This window comes from Scardinius erythrophthalmus (assembly GCF_964197995.2).
Source record: "Scardinius erythrophthalmus genome assembly, chromosome: 15".
Taxonomy (NCBI): Eukaryota; Metazoa; Chordata; class Actinopteri; order Cypriniformes; family Leuciscidae; genus Scardinius; species Scardinius erythrophthalmus.
In genome coordinates, this window is record NC_138235.1 from 28067888 (window position 1) to 28089341 (window position 21454).

Below are 21454 nucleotides of genomic sequence, written 5' to 3' on the forward strand. Positions count from 1 at the left end.
CAATTGTTACGTCACTTATTACCTTCTCATCTATCCAATCATATTCCTATACTTGTGGTATAAAAGATTGGTACTTACACGTCTGAGTTCGCAGATGCTGACGCTTCAATTCACCTCCATCCTCCCCACCACCACCAAGATGGGTATTTCCCTCCATCTACCCCACCACCACCAGGATGGTCCCTTCCTATACCTTGCAGGGGGTCGGCTGCGCCCCTGCCTTCGTCTTCAGGCAGGATATGCAGATCCGGACCCTCGGATTGCAAGCTACGGACGGGGTCTGCGCCAAAGAACTTGATTGCTTGTTGGGCTGTTATTAAATGTTATTTGTTACAGTATTTATTCTCCCGAGTCTTTCTGGTAGAACTATCCCTTAGGGCGTTTTCACACCTGAAAGTCCGCACCAAGGTCCAAACCAAAGTTCATGTTTTGATATATTGTATACATTCGGTTAGTTTTGGTTTGGTTTCACATTGCAATTATGTGAGCGCACTAAAGAAGTTGACATAACGTACTTGCGTCCTGTCGTCATCATCTATATGGGCTGCATCTTGACATTAGCTATGTTTCCATCCACTTGTCAATCGAATTATCTGAAGTTCGGTAAAAAAGCTCAAGCAAATTAAGCTGGTGAATGTGTGTTTCCATCCAACGGCTTTAAAGCGAATAAAAACCTGTGCGTAATGACGTCACATGCTGTTTTGCGATCAAATTGGTATATCGAATTGATTTGAAACATTTTAAGGTGTTTCCATTTCATTTTCACACTGAATCGCACAACATTCAAGCATACATTTGCGAACAAAGTTTTGCTAGACAAAATGGATCGCGCCATCTATCGTTTCCATCAGCGTTTATCGCACAAGCCGTATATCGATCAAGATAAAATCCGATGAGACCGACCGTATTTCATTTGAGTCGATATTCATGAAATTCAGTCGAATTTTACTGTTTCCATAAGGCATTTTTCATTCGATATCACTCAATTGTGATAAAAACGTGTGGATGGAAACATAGCTACTGATTGGTTTGTAAACGGACGTTCGTCTGACGACAGCTGTTGTCAGTTCGGCGGGTAACTTTAACAAGAATGAATGAACAGATGCATATCATTGCCACTATACTTTTATTATTATGGCATTTCTCCCTGCAGCACCAACTATACTCGAGGCTAGTTCAAATTCGCCAAATGAACGTCCTCGTTGTGCGAACATTTTATCGTTGCCGGCAGGATAAATATGTGTGTGTGTGTGTGTGTGTGCGCGCGCGCGAGCGAGCGAGCGAGCGAATCAGCTGGGTGAAGGTAGGACTGCACATAAATATTCTTCTTCAGTTGTTTAGGCTACGTGGGAACCACCGGAACTTCCTGTAAATGGTCTGAAAGTCCGAACCATACAGAAAATGCTTTTACACTAGAAACGAACCAAACCTTTGTTCAGTTTGATCCGGACCGAGACTACCTCTTTTCGTCGGCCCAAATTTCGTCCGTTTGGTCTGGACCGTGGTCCGGGGGAGGTTCCACACCTGTAATTTTGATTCGGACCAAACTGAAAAGTCCGAAAATCCGGACCAAACAAGGTAGGTGTGAAAAGGCCTACGGAAACTACTTTATTGGCACTTTTTGGTAATTTCATTACTTACTAACTACAACATTGGATGCCTGTTATTTAATTTGCTCTTCATATAGTGAAGTGATAGGCCTATACAGTGCGCACCTCCGCATTTACATGATTCACAGAAGAGTGCACGCCACGAGCACAGTATACCATCAACAGGACAGTTCGTTTTTCTGAGGTGAGAGACTTTTTATTTTATTTATTCATAATAAGCTATGAAAATATTATTAGAATAATGACAATGACATATACCCTGACAACATCTCATCTGACAGCAGGTACTGAATCAGGGCAAAGTGTTTTTCTCAGGCACGCTTTACTTAAACTGCGTCGGACAGAAGAGTCAACAGCGTTAATGCACATCTTTCAAAATAAAAGTATTAATACAATAATTGAATACAACCACATGGTGTAAGTAAAATTTTACTTGATGGTTACACCACTTGACATTAAAGTCTTCCTTATTTGTCACTGACACATACATATTTCTCTCTCCTATTTTTCCATCCGCTTCTCTTTTATCTGTCCTCTTTGTTGATTTTGGTTTCTATTTATCCGTCTCCTTCTCAGTCTGTCTCTCTCCGCTGCTATTTAAGGCTATCTGTCTCTCGGTAGAAAGGACATGCACATATAATTTAATGCACCTTGGAGGTCTCCCCGATTTGCCGGCTGGACAGTGGTGCATGGTGTCAGAATGTGAGATGCGCATTTTCCTCTGGAGTGCAAGTGAAGGGCCGGGTGAGGAGGGGAGAAATGGTGGCTGGGAATGAGTGGGAGAGAGACAGACGGGAGAACGGCTGCATGTAATGGAATGCAGCTCTGCAGTGCTGTCAGCTCACTGTGGGGCACCAGGAGGGACCGATATGATGCTTCTTCAAAACAGATTTCAAATCATGACAACCCTCAGCCCTCTTTTGTCCCCGTGTCTTGTGTGCATTTTCCCCCTCTGTTTTTCCCCCTCCCTTGATACGTCCCTCCATGTCTGTGACTGCGGCAATGCAAGGCAGTCAACTGGAAAATCCACTGATTGTTTCTGACAAAAATAGAGGTGGTGACGGAGAAAAGATAGATGGTAAAAGAAATTAAAAAGAGAGAGAAATTGGATGGAAAGAGAATGGATGGCACATCAATAGCAGCTAGAAAGCATTTGAAAAGAAGTGGTTTTAGAGGTCACTGGTTTTGTGAGCTGCATATGACCAGGGACGTCACACACCTTTACCGGGGACAGCAGTGGCAGTCCTGGCTCACTTGCTGGCCTAGGCAATATAAGACATGACTAAAGGGAAAATAAATACTTTTAGACAACTTTATAGTTATTTTATGCAACTGAAATATGGGAAAGTTTATTTGTTAGTTCCCAAACAAAAAAAAACCTAACTGTGTATAATATATAATTATGTTAGAAAAGCATATTACTTTCAATTGAGCCCTTAAAGGGACATGGTGATGGAAAAAATATTTTTTTTTCAATGCTTTTGTGTTCTCTCACAATTACATAGTTAGAGGTATCAGGGAGCCGCTATCAATATGGGGTATTGAAATTGCTTTTGAATGCATGTCGCTTTTTACTTTCTCTTTCCAATTTGCGATCACGCGTACATCGCCCTGTCAGTCATCTCTCCTTACTATCTTCACGTATAAGTGAAATCTGATGTACTGTAATGTAACTGACTACTGCAGCAAGCCTAACCATGTCCATTTCGCTGAATGCATTATTCATTTTCTGTACCTTTTCTGAATTCGGAATTAAGCCTGGTTAATACTCGCTGCGTCCGCGTAAGCGCGAAGGAATGGCGTCATCGTGATGTGGGCGGTGATGTTGTACATTTGCGTGCGGCTCTGCTTCTGAAGTTACACGACTTCGAGGCAACTCTGTATAGTACGTCTGTACAGGCATCTTACCGGCACCCACTTTGCGCTTGTCCAAATTAATTACAAAAGGACAGAACTTTTCCCCTTGTTTCATAAATCTGCTGGTGACATGGGTAAATGACACCTGTGCGTGCTGGCATCTTTGATGAGATCTGATAAAACAGCATTAGGAGTTCACTGCACCTGCCAAATGCTGAATCAGCATCACACAGCGCTTCCTCTTCATCTCCTCCATCAAAGATCAATTAATATTTGATAAGCCAGTGCTTTTTTTAACCAAAATCATACTGGCCTGAATCTGGAAACTGAATAGAGTAGAGCAGGTTAAGGTTTACATAACATACACAAAAGGGTTAATGAACAAGACGCAAGTTTTTGTGCTGAAATACCTCATTCTAAAGTGGTGCGACTTTGCTCTTGAGTGATCGCCAACAAGGCAAATGTCTAAATATGTAATTTCGTACCCCACTTTTCCTTTCCTTCGTCTGTCTCTCTCCCTGTCGCATTAGCCTTTGAGGCTCCATGATGTGAAGGTCATCCTTCCTGCAGCTATGGATTACACAGGCGCGCACACAAGCAGAATTGGACACCGTCCTTGAGAGGAGGTCTGCCGAACGCAGTCCACTTCCACCAAGGTGTTAATGTTTGGCGAGGCATTGGGATTCACCCAAGAATATAGAGCTTGTGAGGTTCAATGACAGATAAGAGAGTCCACAATATAGAAAAAGAAAAACATCTTTTAAAAAGAGGGAAAATGTATAGTTTAAAACATCAAGTTTTTTGTAATTATGTTGGCTTTGAAAATCTTTTATTCCAATTTCAAAAAAGGTTTAAAATGAATAGCTTATGTCATGTGACTATCAAGAATGAAATAGCATATTTTTCTTACTCCTGAAATAGGCCTACTGACTGTACACATCTTAAATGATTATTTCATAATTTAAAAAAATTACAACAAAAGAACATCAAGTCAATGACCCATGAATATGCTGCATCCGCCACAGTGTTTCTTATTTTAGTACTCAGCCGCTCTGATTTTGGGAGAGTGAATTGACTTTATTGTTTTGTTTTGCACGGCATGGAGGTCCTTACGTAAGTGTTCTGAAGTTACGCTTCTAAGTACATAGAGAGTGACAGAAAAGTAAGCCCGAAATAGATGCATTGTGGGAGAACTCCACCACCAAGCACCAGAGAGCAGTATGACTCATGCCAACCCCATTCACGAGTAATACGGTCTCTCTCTCGCAGCTCCGGTCCGTATAAAAAAAAAAAAAACACCCTCACATGTACTTCACATCCCCATTTTCTCTTCATACTCAAGTTCAAAGACACTCATCACCTTTCATCATTTCTCTATACAAACAATAGGCGATTTGGACCTCTGGGGAGAGCGGGAGGACAGAGGGGTGTGAAGGGTCTTGATTAAATGATTATGACTCCCTAAAGTAAGCTAGCGGCGGGCCTAAACTGCGTTCTATGGTGTGTTGAAGGTGGACAGGGAAGGTTGGTCTAGCGCAGGTTTCTCTCTGCTGTCCACTGCCTGCTGTGACCTTAATTTGTTCTGTCTTGAGTCAGTACACCCACTGGGCGGCTGATGCACCTTCAGGGAACAAAAGAAGAGCTTAACAGAAGCTAGCATCCTAGCAAGCTGACGTGTGTGTGTGTGTGTGTGTGTGTGTGTGTGTGTGTCTGTGTGTGTGTGTGTGTGTGTGTGTGTGTGTGTGTGTGTGTGTGTGTGTGTGTGTGTGTGTGTGTGTGTGTGTGTGTCCAAAGCAAGAGAGAAGACTAAGTAGATATGACAGAAGAAGAAAAAAGAGGGAATGAGGCTTGGGTGGAGGAGGAACAAAGCAGGATTCATTTCCCACAGCTAATCCACTAATGAAGATATGTAGCAGTGTATGTGCTGTGATTATTGGGGTGCCACAAAGCTCAAACACTCCCATCTCCCGATATAGCTACACTTATGTAGAGATAGACAACAAAAAACACAGGAATATGGCGGCTGGGGCCTTATTTAGCACCACTTTGCCAATGTGACACTGTATAATGTGCTCTTTAATCCAATCCGGTGCCAGTGTAAAGATATTTTGTGCTTAATTCCATGAAAGGCCACGTATATGAGATCAGCGTTAGGCAGAGTGAGGATTGTGAATTCTCCAGCGGCTCTTGCTGTTGTCTTCGCTCTGCAGGGGCTGCTGCTTCGTTCCATTTGCTAAGCTAATTTTATGGAAATGGCCCACGTCTTTTTCCACAAGCCGCTTTGCTGTTTTTCATCACAGAGTTCTCACAAAACATTTAAGCCACTGGCCGCATCTCAATAAGACGATGCAGGAGAGCACAGTGCTTCTATTTGAGCTATAAATGGACCAGTGATGGAGGGCTTTGAAAAGAACCCAAGAAGCCCAGGTCCAATGTGCTTTTCAACAATACTATAAACTGCCTCTGCAACTCAAGTGGAAGACCATAAACACTTCAACTTGCATTTATTATTGTTTTTGTTTAGTCAAGTCAATGGTTTTGAACAAATCATTTAAGTCAACAAATCATTTTTTCATTTGTCAACAAAGTGCTTTTAATAAATCGGTTATGTGAATGGTTCAGTGGCTCACGCTTAACAAATGAAAACACATTCACTTGTAGCCACATACTGGTGGTAATGAAATGGCCAGTAAACAGAAAATCTGTGAATGAATCTGATCAGATCTTTTTGGTGTTCAGGTTTTTCTTTTTTTTATCTCTAAATGTCACGCCCCTTACCATAACCGTGAGTTTCATCTGCTCAGAAAACATTAACGATGGCGTCAATTTTGCCATACTAAAACGAGCCTGATTCAGACCCTGAAAAGGTTTATGAACAAGAGGAACATGCAGAACCTTTGCAAGCACAGATTTTACAGGACGTTTCAGAATGGTAAGTTTCTAAAGATTGGTGAACAGCAAGAGCCCCGTATAGGGTCTGTTCATACCTGGTCACTTCATGCAGCCGTTCTCAGATCGGATAGCTATCCGATCGTGAAAAGACCAGGTGTAAATGCCCTCCGAAACGCATTTGAGACGGATTTAAATCCGATCGCTCAAACCACTTCAGAAGGTGGTCTGGGCCGCATTCCAGACAAAACTGGACAAGTCTAAATAGTTGTTGAAACCACATATGTAAATTTTACTCATCCCAAAATATTAGAAACTAAACGTGTGAGAACGTGTTATAGGATATGACATATTATAGCCAGATATTATGGTGCTAAAATTATGTGAATGGAGCATCGTGTTCTTTTTGTTATTTGTACTAATGTGGATCTACCTATCAGAAAAGACAGAACTGTGTAAACAAAAAAAATTATGAATCAAAATTAATTCTACGAATGAGGACAGTTCCACTAAAGAAAAAGGCATTTATGGCCTTTTATGGATTCATGGATACACCTCCATGAAATTTGAAATTTCAGCCAATGTGCTCAGGCATGTAAGTCACCTTAAAAGTGTAGCTACGTTGGAAAGGTCTCCTTATTCATCACTGGACCCGGCTAGCCACGTCAGCCTGGTGCACCTAGCCTAATCTCTCCATAGGAATGTGCGCACACACAAGAACGCTTACCTCCTGGGCAGGGGCAGGTCTGAGCGCAGTCCCTCTGTATCCTCTGCCCTTTGCCAGATCGCAAAATGAAGGAGGAGGGGAAACTGAGAGAAGGTGCAGGTGTGCATACCACACGCTCATGACTGCCGCATCACTTTTCTTTTCACCAAGGAAGCTATCTGCTAGCCAATGACTCGATGGCACTCATCCAAACACTGCTGCAAGATCCACATTCACACACAGACACATCTCCCTAACACACACACACACATACACAACATTCAGGCAGGTCTGAGCTCACCCTGCATAGCTGGAACTGCCTCCAAAGCCCATTAAAACTCTTCAGACTCCTTTTAATGATGGTTTTACAATAAACATTCAGCAATTTGACATTTGGGAACATAACACCAGGCGACAGAGGGTCAAGCTATTTTCCAGGCCAAAACAATCACACTACAACAGTTTGTTCCCACAAGCAGTCCCATAACACCTTATATTTAAAAAAAAAGATGTGCATGAATTTAACTTTCAGCTGAACCTTGAAGTTGAACGTGAAGTTTAACTTGAATGACTTGAATCAAAATTGGCCTCTTTAGACTTTTGGCCTCTTCAGACTCAAAATCGACAATAAAAGACACAGAGCACAGTGTTATCCACACAAAACACCCAATTTTAGTTCATCCAAAAACCCATTAGCTCATCTTCATGTAGTTCCACACCAATAAGACTTTCTTTCATCTTTGAAACACAAATGAAGATATTTTAATGAAATCTGAGAGATATCTGTTCCTCCATTGACAGTCCATGCAACTACCATGACACTTCAAAAAGTTCATAAAGAGATTGTAAATCTAATCCATATTGAGTGGTTTAGTCCAAATTTTCTGAAGAGACACTATCACTTAATATGATGAACAGATTTAATTGAGGCTTTTATTCATATATAAATATTCATCAGTGCACACATAATTTATGGTAAATGGAAGTTCAAGCATGTTCGCTTAATGTGCAAGAACCAATAGTTTATTCTGGTGTTACACAACACGTTTGAGCTTCAGCAAGAACCAATGACGTTCATTCTAGTTTGTTATGCAAATACTTCTGTTCATGTTCGCTGGTCAATGTTTATTTGTGAATAAAAGCCAAAATTCAATCTGTTCATCACATAAAGCAATCGAGTTTATTCAGAGAATTGAGTAGACTGCTCGATTCATATGGATTAGTTTTACAATCTCTTTATATGTTCAATCTCTAAATCTGTTTTTATCTCTTTATTTACAATCTCTTTACAATCTCTATTAATCTTACGGGTTTGGAACGACATGAGGGTGAGAAATTATTCAACTTTTTGGGTGAACTAATCCTTTAAACATTTTCTAAACAACATAAAATGCAACATAATACGCTGCACAGAACCGAAAAATAAGAAGAAACTAACTTTGAAAATCAAATCAAATAAAAAATAAGTAACTTTTAAAATAAAATTTAACAAAAAAATAATGGGAGAGCCCTTCCCCCATAAATTATAAGGGATTCACACATTTTTTTTTTTTTTCAAAATTCTAAAGTTTTCCAAATTAACCATGATGCCATATTGCCTTGCTGAAAATAATAAAAACAAACAATTCCAATTTTTACAAAGTATTGCAAGATAACAAAGTTAGTCACAAAACTTTTTTTTACAAAAAATAATAAATTATAGCACGCAGCAGAAGGCAAGATTGTTCTGGACATTCTGCTGCTTGTATATGTTTCACAGGGGAAAGAGAGAGAGAAAGATCACATCACCCATTTATCAATTGAAATGAGAGTAAATACATGATGACAGGAGTGTCATTTTCAGGTTAACTATCCTTAAGGCATAGACACATTTATACAGAGCGACTTACAAAAAGTGCTTCTGTTTCCATGCATGAATCCACCCAGAGAGGGTATTAAGAGACTCAATAGTCTTGTCAGTGGGATTGGAGGACAGATTTCTCCCTCTCTGCTGCAAGCTATCACATCTCCACCACCCCTCCCTCTCCCCATCCACGCTCCCAAGCATCGACCTTCCAGAATTTCAAGGAGAATTGATTTTGTTCCTCTTTTTGTAACCTTAACAATAGTGGGAAACAATGTAATACCAACTATAAACATCTACAGACCTTCTTTCCTTGAATAGCAAACTGTATTTTCACTCCTCGCTCACACACACACACATTTCTCATTGGTGCCAGTCCCTTACAATAACCTGGAGATATAAGCTTCATAATTCATCCAGCCTTCCAATTTGTCAGGGATTTGCGCTCAAACTATTGATAAATGTGTGCTGTTTGTGGACGGATGTATTTATCATCCACTCTGGTTGGCGTATTTCATAAACCGTCTTATTCAAAGGATGACCCCATCTCTGGTATTGTATAGTCAGGCTTTTATGATTTGTTTGCTTTCTGAGTCCTGTCTATACAACAAAATAAACCGTAAAGCAAACAAGTAGGTTCTGTAACAAAGCCAGGATCCAGTCAGCCATGTGCCTCACAGCAAACACAGATACCGGAGTGCGTTTTGTTAGAAAATGCACCGTGTTACGGGATCCCACAGAGGCTTGGCCGTGTTCTTTAAAGAGCAGCTCTATTGGACACCTGGCACTAACACACACTATGCTTAAACCATTAGAGAATGTATTCAGGCCAGGAATGAGGTGTAATGTGTGTGTGGATGAAGATACAGTTGGGACCATTTCATTCAGTCTGCTGGGCCTCACACAGCCAGTAATGCATTTCCGTCTCCCAGAGCTCCTGTTATAGCCAATTCATTAGTGCCCATTACACCCACTATTGACAGTCTTCTAGCACCCAGCAAGTCTGTATGTCCGGCTAAGAGTGATGGCTAGGTTTGACGGGGAGAGGGGGGTAGATGGACAGAGATGTACGCGCTATGCAATGTAAGTAGTGTGAAGCTCAAGTGCAGTTAACCTGCCATGTGGCGAAAGAATAAACTGACCTCCTACCATGCGCACAGCTGAGCTGTCTGAGAGAAAACACACACATGCTGTTTTAGTGAGTAATGATTTCCCCCATCGTGGCTAATTTATTACATTGTTGCCCCATTTCTTCAAATGTGTCCTGGCCCGTTCTGTCAGATATCGGATTTTCTTGATGGTTTTGTGGACTGAAATCTCGCCAGCTGAGACAAAAACAAAACCATTTGTGGAGAACGCTAACATAAGGTTTGATTAGGTTATAAAACGGGAAGTGAATGTGCAGTGGCTAACCAGCATTTGCTCAGCCAAACCACTAGCAGGTGTTTAGCCTTAATGGGTGTGGAACCGCACATAAAGTCAAACTAAAGAGTATCTGTACAAGAGGGGAAAAACAGTATGGAAAGAGCAGTTTGAGTTTCTCCAAAGTGAACAAAACAGGTGTGACAAACTGCATGTTTAGCATTAAATAGTCTTTAGCAATAGCATCTAACAAGTCCTGCAATTGACAACTTAACAAATTAGCCACAAAAAAAAGCCCTTAGCGTTCTTAGCAGAACATCCATGTAGTCAAGAAAGACACATGAAAATAAATCAGCGTTTTCACTAAAGATTGGAGAAAGCTATCCGTTAGCATTATCATTCAACTCCATGGCAGTAAAGCCCTTCTTTAGTGACTATTCTGTGCATAGTGCCCTGTCCTGTAAAATAAATTGGCCACTGGTGAAACAATATGAAAAAATGAATTATATCAGAATAAACAACTACTTTTGATGGGTCATCAATGGAGAAACATGCTTTTTGCCCACATAATGGTGTAGTTACAGCATCAGCCAGCAGGGGCAAACTCTACAATTTTCTAACCTGCTCAAAATGCAACAATCAATTATGCTAGCTTCAGTGTACATCATGCAAAAGCAAAGTACACATTTAAAGATAACTGGATTAAACTGCACTATAATATGCAGTGTTTGGGTGATATGTGGACTGGGCTTTAAAGGGACAGATTTCATAATTGCTGTGTCATTCTCTTCCAGCCATGCAGAGGAGGTAAAAAAATAAATAAATAAGCAAAAATGCTCTGCTGCTCAAAAAAACACTTTTTTGTTTCACAACCTCAAGGGACAGGTGAGTGTAAAGGTTGACCGCAGCAAAAGAGAGGAGGAGGAGAGAGCAAGAAGACAGAAGGTGAGGGGGGAGGGGACATATGAAAGATTACCAGGTAGACAGAAAGCGTTAGAGGATGTCGTATCATAAAGACAGATGTGCTTGCAACGAACATAAAATCAGAAAGGCAGACAGACAGAGAGACAAGCCAACACATCAGACGACTCTGGGCACTGTGCCTAAATGTCACAAAACATAACGGATCCCTCCAGGGGAAACAAATAAGGGGCGGCATGTGTAAATACAGAGACATTTTCAGAGTCCTTTGTTCTGCATGTCTGAAACACTGTTATTAAAGCGATAGTTCACCCAAAAATCATTTACTTACCCTCAAGCCATTTCAAAACCGTACGACCTAATTTCTGCTCTTTGTTTATTCAGTGAAAATGTATGGAATGCTTTCAAACTCCAGAATGACAAAAAATAATAATATAAAGTTGTCCATATGCACTAAATTCCAATCTTCCCCTCACTCTCAAATCAACAATACAGTATATTAAATATGGTGCATGAAAACACGTCACGTCAAGTTTGACATAGTAGCTAATGTTTCCATCTGAGGTGCCAAATAAATGTATGCACAAAATCATAATGATCGCAAAAACAATTAAAACAAAACAAAGTACAAGAGACCAAAATCCCACATGGGAAAATTGGCGCTAAATAGAAATGGAAGTTGTAGGTTTTTAATATAATTTTGGAAATTGCATTTACATAATCTTGTTTCCAACTTTCCATCGAGAATTTTTTTTTTAATTCACATAAAAACATATAAATGCAAACCCAGCTAATGGTGCCAATTGTCTCTGTTTGTTTAATGTCTTGTAATGGATTATGTCGCAGAAAGTTTGAATACAGTTGCAACTGCAGATGCAAAATAACTAAGCTGTGGCAAAAGTAAGATTTTGAGAAAAGGATTTTTAGGCTTTTTCCTCACAAAGCTGCATTCTTGTATCTCAAACAGTAGAACATGATGCTAGCAACCCCAAAGTCATTGATTCCCAGGAAATACATGAACTGATAAAGTGCATACCTTGAATGTAATATAAGTCACTTTGGATAAAAGCGTCTGCCAAATGCATTGATGTATTTAAAGCTATCCTACCTAACCTTGAACATTCATGAATGACATGAGGGTGAGTAAATAATGACCAATTTTCATTTTTAAGGAACTATTCCTTTAAATGAATTGGCTGTAAGAGCTTTACTTCTCTGTGTGTGTGCTCCGGCAGGTGTGCAGGTGTGCATGGAGTAAAGGGGGGACATTCTGACTGGTTGGCCACAATGGAAACTCCACACTGGACAGGCGGCAGTGAATGCACATCGCAGTGCTGCTGCTCGGGTTACTCACCTCTCCTTCAGCAGCCAACCCCACTCTTTGTCTCAGTCCTGCCGATGAAAACACTGGGGACCAGGCGACATGCCACGGCTCCAAAAAGTCAATGTGTGTCTGTATGTGTGCATTTTTGAGGCACTCTATGGTCTGTCTTTGAGTGTGGGGCTCAGTGGATCTCCACTGCAGAGCATTTATGTCTCATTATCAAAGTCAGCTTAGTCATCACCACCACTGGGACTAAATATCTACCTGCTCACTTTTCAAAAGCACATACTTAGCGACGTAAGAGAAGAGTAAGAGTTGAGTTAAGGACTGTTTACACAAAGAAACAATAACTTTAATGACAACTCTAACTATAAAGTTATAATAATCATTCTAATTTGATGAGAATAGGGACATTCACAACACAACTATAATGATAACGACACAGAGGCAATATCATTTGAATCACTTTCTGAACCATTTTTTTTCCCCAGCTGATGAACAATAGGCTAAAAACATTGACAGCCAATCAGGATCCAGCCAACTTTATTCCCCTTTATAAAGTCTTTATTTTGTTTTTGGTGTGTACTAGAATAGGTTTGTATGCTTGACTGTTCAAAAATGCATTATTTTTCACATATTTTACATTATTGCAGCTCCTCTCTTCCCAGTCTATCTCAAACACACTGTTACCCGTTTCGATGAAGCCCCTCCTTCCGAAATACGAAATGCGCTCTGACTGGTTAGCTGGCCCAGTGTGTTGTGATTTGTGAACCGCTTAGAGCGTGTTCCCTTAGCATAACCGCGAGTTTCATCTGCTCAGTAAATATTAACAATTCTGTAATTTTTGCCAATTTTGCCATACCAATTCGAGCCTGATTCAGACCCTGAGAATGTTCACGAACAAGAGGATCATGTAGAACCTTTGCAAGCATGGATTTTGCAGGACGTTTCAGAGTGGTATGTTCCTAAAGATTGGTGAACACTTCATCAACTCTGTAATGTTAGCTAGCAGCCGGAGCCACTAATAATAAAGCATACATAGATATTGTGATCCATAAACAACTGATTGTCCCGACAAATTGGGAACTGCTGCGTCTTTCAGGAGAAGCTTTAGTGCATAGCCAGCATTGTACCCTCTTAGGTTCTGGAAGCTGTCCTCTGTAAAATGTGCAGCACATAGATAAACATTTGGGTTATAATGTTCAGGAACAGTGTTAAAAAAAATTATTTAACCACTGTTTTTTAAGTTTCAAGATACAACTTCAGTTGTTTCCTTATTTCACTTTCTAAAATGTATGTTATCGTACATCGGTGTGTACACTAATGTAGTTATCGCTACACTGAAAAACCCAACAAGTTAACTCAACTCAAACCGATTGAGGAAACTGATTGCGGCAAACCATTTAAGTTTAAAAATAAATACATATGAGTATTGTGAACTTATATATATTGAGTCATCAGTATTCATATGTATTTATTTTTAAACTTAAATGGTTTGCCGCAATCAGTTTCCTCAATCCGTTTGAGTTGAGTTAACTTGTTGGGTTTTACAGTGTATAGTTATCATCCTTCATGGGAATGGGCCTTTAAAGTGCTAAAAGCAGGTACAAAATAAAAAGGAGGAAGGGGATGTGGTCAAGGTCATTTAGATAAGGACTGTAAATGAGTCATCACACACATTCTGCACAAAAAGGAAGATCATAAAACAGTTGTTCTGCATCACACTAGAGCTCATATAATGTAGTGTGTAGTGTGTTGAAGTGTGTGATATCGTTTTTGTTTACTGGAGTGTAAAATAGTGCAGAGATGTGCCGTTTTGAGTACATCTGCAATCTGCAATCAAACAAAAGGTCACCACAATGACAAAAGTCTTTGTTCGAAATACCAATAATTAAAAACAAAAACAAAGATCTAAAATTAAGATACAGGTCTGAAATAATTTAGTATAATTTAGCTTTGCATGCACAGCAATGCAATTTTTACCTCAGATGTGTCCATAAACATGGAGTCATAGCAGCACCAAGCACACTTGTGCAGGGGGAAAAAATCATTAATTATTCATTTATTAATAGTCTGAACCTTATTTAAAAAAAGGACGGAAATGTGGTAATGAACACAGATGCTGACAGAGTGCTTGAAAACATTCCTCCATCACATGGAGTAGCCTACTTGAAAACATTCATTGTCAGACGTGACTGATTAGATTGGATAGACGGAGCTGTAATCAGACAGGTTAATGAAGCCATTAGCCCATCTCTCCAGTCACAAACATCATTTCTGCCTCTTTTGATGGAAACGGAGCGGCACGTCTGTGCTCGTCTGTTTGTTCAACCAGGCCAAATTCAAGTACTCACAATTCTGCAACCCATTGCACACAAACTAAATAAAACACACAGTCCAAGGTGGAAGGAACGCAAAGGGAAAAATTAAGTTAAATTCTGAACATTAAGATTCATTTTTTCTAGTGCTGTCAATCCAATACATTTTTTAAAAATAATTAAATCGCACATTATTTCTGTAATAAATCACGATTAAAAACAGCAGAGGTTTTTAATATTTTTGAAGACAGTATATTTTTATTATTTGTTGTAATGGCATCTTTTTATGAATGAAGGCCAATATCACTGATACTAATATTGGTATTGATGACTCTATGAAATAGATTTTTTTTTTAAATCATTAATTACAGACATTCAACATTACAGTATAATTGAAAGCTATCAATTTCTGACATTTATTAGGCTATAAAACTTTTAACTTAAGTGAACTTAAAACTTCATATAAACCCATTATAATAAATGTCATATTTACTTGTGGCGCCTTCCTACAGTCTAACAGATAGGAAATATACAGAAATTGAATAATGTTATCAAACACTTAACTGCATAAATGTGACCCTAGACCACAAAACCAGTCACATGGGTCAATTTTTTTAAATTGAGATTCACACATAATCTGAAAGTCGAATAAATAAGCTTTCCATTGATGTATTGTTTGTTAGGATAGGACAATATTTGGTCAAGATACAACTATATGAAAATCTGAGGGTGCAAAAAAATCGAAACATTGAGAAAATCGCCTTTAAAATTGTGCATTCATGTTCACGATTGTGCTGCATTCACTCACAAAAATAAATGTTTTATATATATTTATGGTAGGAAATATACGAAATATCTTCATGGATCGTGATCTTTACTTAATATCCTAATGATTTTTGGCATATAAGAAAAATCTATTATTTTGACCCATACAATGCATTGTTGGCTATTGCCACAAATATACCCGTGCGACTTATGACTGGTTTTGTGATCCAGGGTCACAAATTATACATTAAATATAGTTTAATCCTTATTAAAGCTACAATTTTCTCTGTTACCTCTGTTCTATGGTTAACATTAATGACAGACATCACAGTAACTGGTTTATTAGTCTGCTGTAACTTTAAGATCTGGCGCACATGGCACGGATCTGACATGCATCCCATTTTCTCAACTCTTTAAGTTCATTTAATACTTCATTTAACTCATTTAAGAGTGCTCTTATAAGAATACTCAACAAAATGGGCATTTTGGCATAATTCTGTGTGTTATTGTCTGTTCAAGCGCGAAAGAGAACTCAATTCTGGCGCATAATCTGTGCGCACGATACTGATGCGCGGCTTTCTGTGCATCGTGTGTGTGTCAGGACACTCACAGAGAGTGCTTTCTCTTTTGTCTTGTCGCGCTTGAATGGTTTAAAAGCATTTGCGTGAATAGAACGTGATCATACAATTCAATGCTAGCCAAATAATGTTGGAAAAATGGATGCAGCGTTAATTGCGTTAAATATTTTTAACGCGTTAAACTAATAAAATTAATTGCATGCGTCAAATCGAAATTTTCAATTAAAATCAAATAATAATTTAAAAACTAAATAATAATTAAATCAAATAAAGCAAATTAATAATTGAAATAAAAATAAAATAAAGAAATACAATTAATTCACCTAGTTCATTCCAAACCTGCATGACTTTCTTGTTTGCATGCAATTCAAAAGGAGATGTTTAGCGGAATGTCCAAGCTGCTCATATACCCAAAATGAAAGTGAATGGTGACCATGACTGTCTCTGCTAAATATCTCCTTCTGTGTTCTACACAAGAAAGAAGGTTTGGAACAACATGAGGATTAGTAGGGCCTAAATAACGACAGAATTTTCATTTTTAGGTGAACTATCCTAAAAATAAAGAGGAAGAATCTTTAAAAAAAAAAAAGGAGGTGAGAATACACTTTTTTTGTGAATTATGTTGCTTGACTTTAACATGACTTTAACATAAAGTCTCTCCTATTCTGAGAATATTTCACAAGCCAGCCCATTCTGCATGCTATAAAGACATGTTTAGCAAATGTATGGATGATTCCAGTATAACCATACACTGCAACTACTGTATATATTATTTCTGTCTGTAGTAATAATGGCATATGCACACGCACACACACACACACACTAAGCAGACAGATCACACATTACAATCCCTATAATCATTATGCTTCGCTCCCTGGAAAACATGCCTAGAGGAAAAAGCCGGCGAGAAGTGCAGCAGCTCGGCTGTTAAATTAGCCCAGGCATGCGTTAAACAATGTGGCCTCAACTGGTGTTCCCTCACAGAGCATTACACAAACAAACACGCACAGCAACACACAGGTATGTTACAGGTACACTAAAAAAGACTGGTTATAATGATCTAACTTAGAGCTAAGCCACACAATGACAACTGTCTGACATGATTGTGTTGTTGCAATAGAGTGCAAAGGCTATGTTCAAACACACAACCCCTACAGGAATATGAGCTGGCTCAGATGCTGCAGCCTCTAGTCACCACACACACACAATTACAGCCTAGAGCAATAGAGGAACTCTCCAGAAGCACCAAAATGACTGTAAAAAATTATCATGCTCAACCTCTGTCATGGTTGTTTATAGGTTTAATTTTAGAGCTGAATCCAGGGTTTAAGATATACGATTGGAAACTCCTGAAGAGAATTTAAGGATCGCAAATTAAGAGATACACAAGATATCGGTATCGGTTCTCAGACAATCTTACAGATTCTTTTTATTATTGTATAGGTTGATATTGAATATTTAATTATGCAAGCTCCTTTCCTTTTTTTGTACATTAAGATTACCTTTGCCATCATCTAACACACACTTGAACTTCATTTTTAAAAACAATAATAAAAAAAAAACACCTTTATGCGATGCCTAAATTTGTAGCAAATTAATTTGTAACATGATACATTTTTTGTTGTTTTTTCTTTCTTAATTTTTTATTTTATTTATTTAGACGTAATAATAATAATATCAGTCATTTATCATTATTGACCAAAAAATGCAAATGATCACCGAAAAATATCGGTATCGGCCAGAGTTTTTATAGAGGTGCATCCTTTTAGCAATCATGATAACTATAAACAAAAAAATATGCACAAAGAATACAATGGAATAAGACAACAAATCAACATATTCACATACACACACAAACAAGATATAACTGGGCATTTTATCTTGCCATAAACTAAGGAAGTTCTACTTAGGAAGTTGATTGTTTGGTTCCCTTAGTTTTATTTGAGGGTCAAAATCCCTGAGAATGGACAGCGGGAGTCTGACCAAGGGTGAAACAGCTTGTATAGCTGAACACCCGCTGCTAGAACTGTGACCTTCAACGTCAACCTGAATTCATCTCGAAGAAACCACTGTGATTTATACCTGCGCATCAGGTTCACACAAGTCATTTTTAAGTTAAAAAGAGTGCCGTTAAGAACGTTTTGAGTGCCAGGGGGTCCGCAGCACTTAACACAAAACCTTGGAGAAGAACCGAGGGAGAACTTACCTAAGATCATCCTGAAAGCCTCGCTCCTACGATTAGGATCAGCTGTCTTTGAATTCTAATCCAGGGGAGCACAAGTTCTTCTCCGCGCTCCTCTCTGCGTCTCTCTTCCAAACCAGAAGTGAGTCAAGCAGCCAGTGCAGCGTAAGAGAGAGCATAGCTGTTGTCCATTCTGTATCTCGTATGTCCTCTCTCTCCAGGTGAATGAGCAGTATTCTGAGGGGAGGGATCTGCAGGTCTTCTGCCGTCTTCTCTCAGGTGAGTCAGAGGGCAATGTGGGGGAGGTTACAGAGATGGGGATTGGGGGGGGGGGCGGGTGTCAGAAATGCCAGAGCCTTTGGTCAGTTAATGAGCCGAAATCCCTGCAGGCGCATCGGAATGAACCGTGCTTCTCTATAGCAAACACAAGATGAACAGTTTCCCTTCAACAGGAACATTTCTCAGATAACATGAAGAAATGCCTCAGTAACACAGTCAAGCCGGTATCTGCGCTGCGCTCTCTCTCTCTCACTTTCTCTCCCTATCTCTCTCTCTCTCTCTCACTGCTTCTTGTTTTTGGGGTTGGGTATAACCTAAAGGCACCTTCCCTGCCTGCGCTCTGATTGGTGGCAGTCCCAACCAATTGGAGAGGCAGCAGCCGCTTGTCATCCTGCAGAGTGGAAAGCATGGAAGCATTGCCACACACTCTCTCTCTCAATTTCTCCCTCCATCTCTTTCACTCTCATAATCGGTCTGTTTATGGCAATCGCGACTGTGGTGGTCACTTCTCCATCTCTCATTCCTCTTTTTCGCTTTGCAGCCCCGCGACGGTGAACTTCTAAGGGGATTAACGCCCTCTTCCGCAACTCCCTCAGGCTCCATCTCTCCTTTAGTCTTTCTGTTGCAGGAAATATTTGTTACGCAAAGCTTTTCTCAATAGTTTGGGGAGATTTCAGATAGGGGACAGCATTCGGAAGAGATGAAACGGAGAGCGACAGAGCAAAGGAATGAGGAGGAGGAGGGGGAGCTTAAACTAAATTCAAACTGACAGAGGGATGAGGAGACATGGAGTGACACGGAGAAAAGACTGGAAGGAAGAATGAGATAGACAGAGAAACTAACAAAGAGAGAGAGAGAGAGAGAGAGAGACAGAGAGAGACACCGACACAAGCCGCAGTCTTATTTAGCACAACTGGCCCAATTTCAAAACGTGTTATTGTTGAAGACGAAATGCATAAAGAATTTAAAATTGAACATCTTTGGTATGTAAACGTTTCGGCTCGCCTCAGACAACAGCTGAGCTTATGGCAGCCTTTCCGATGAAGGAAAGCCATGCTGCAGGGGTGAATCGACCATTTTAAAAAAAGAGAAAAAAAGAGTCAAAAATGAATTCTCTAAAGCCACATACTTGCACACACACTACGCACACTTGAGCCGGGGGCTAGAAAAATTGCAATTCTTTCATTTTGTCTTTCTTTTTGTTCCTTTTACCTCCTCTCTCTCTCTCTCTCTTCTGTTGTCTCTGGCTTGTGCAGTAAGTCAGCGAGTGGGGATGTGAATACTAAGGAGGCTGGCTGACACTCTCGATAGTGCACTGCACAGAAAATAAAGAAGGGTGGGGGAAATTGGACATATAAGCTCCATTAAAAGCATCTGACAAATGCATAAATGTAAAAAAACAAAAACAAAGACTAAAGGTGTATTACATGTGCATTTGCACGCACGCCGTCATCTAATACCAGAGGGCACTCATACACACTATTAAACCAGCACCTGAGCAAACAGCTCATAATGAGGATGGACTCGTGTGTGTGCCCTGATACACCAATGGGTAAACACACTGATACAGGTGAGGTCTTTATACTGATCTTTACTGATTAACTGCTTATTATTGGAACTTTGCTTAATCATTCACTTTGTAAAGGTCAGGAGGAAGGTCGTGAATCAGGGTTTGTCATTTGTGGATGCAAACGGCGACAAAGCTAACAAAATGCACCCTCATGTTGAAGATATAATGTGTTTTGGATGCTGGTATGCTGTTGTCCTTTCCAGGGAACACGGTCCTGGAGGGACTGTCCTGAGGAGTTTTGCTCCAACCCTAATAAAACACACCTGAAGCAAGCAGCTGATCAGTGTCTTCAGGATCACTACATGAGCTTATTTTTTAGGGTGGGAGCTAAAATCTGCAGGACAGTGGCTCTCCAAGACCAAGTTTGTCCCTTCCCTGTCATAATGCTTTCAAATAAGCTTGTCATGTTAACATTCGTCTTGACAAGCTTTCCATCTCTAATTAAAAACTACACTTATTGGGGTCAAATAAATTTCTTTGAATTCCAATTTATTTTAATTCTGCCTCCTGAAATTCAAATTCAAAATGTAAATGAATTGGCAGATATTAAAATTCATAAAAAAATATACTACTTTGTCTAATAAATAAGTGAAAAATTATATTATAAACTCAAAATCATTTTAAATGCTGAATTTTGGCATCATAGCATTAAAATGTACAGTACAAAAAAAGTGTAGCCTACATAAAGTACATGTACAGTGTACGTGATTTGCTCATGATTAGATATAGCAGTGTTATTAAATTATTTTATTTGAAATAATTACATTTTTAAAATGAACTTTAAGTGAACATTACACGATGGCAAAGGTAATATAAATGTATGTAATCAAATATTGACTTTTTGGGTCAGCCTGTAAATTCACACGCATTTAACTTGGGCTGCATTTCCCAAAAGCTTTGTGAGCCTAAGTTTTAGATGACTAGTTGTAGAGACTATTGGTGGCAGTGGTTTCTACAATCTGCATATGCTTATGATGCTTTTTGGAAATGCAGTCCTGTTTTTTTCAGTGACGCCATCTGAGCCTTTGAATGTCAAAGCATTGACAAACAGGTTGATTAAATGGACCAGCCCAGTCCTGGCAAACCGAGTGATGGTTGCGTGGACAGTGTGCCAGTGTGTACGGCAACGCAGAGCTCACACAGTAGTGTGACCGTGTGTGTCTCATCAAAAGAGGGGATAGGGTTCCCTCATTAGTTGTGTTGGGATCAATAATTCAGAGCAGGGCCTTGTTGAGCTCAATGGTCCAAGC

The 21454-nt window shown here is 39.5% G+C and overlaps 1 protein-coding gene across 3 annotated transcripts in view; it reads right to left on the bottom strand.

Annotated features, from left to right (window-relative positions):
* znf385a (zinc finger protein 385A) overlaps positions 1 to 21454 on the bottom strand; it is an 88565-nt gene that overhangs the window by 52960 nt on the left and 14151 nt on the right. The window contains exon 1 of one of the 3 annotated variants that reach the window (XM_081387045.1): positions 18380 to 18478. The exons of 1 other annotated variant lie outside the window; for it this stretch is intronic. In XM_081387045.1, the coding sequence (XP_081243171.1) occupies positions 18380 to 18389 (10 nt within the window). In that variant the 5' untranslated portion in view covers positions 18390 to 18478. Of the gene's footprint in view, positions 1 to 7083; positions 7130 to 18379; positions 18479 to 21454 lie in introns of those variants that run through there. One more of the 3 variants, XM_081387047.1, reaches the window with a different exon arrangement.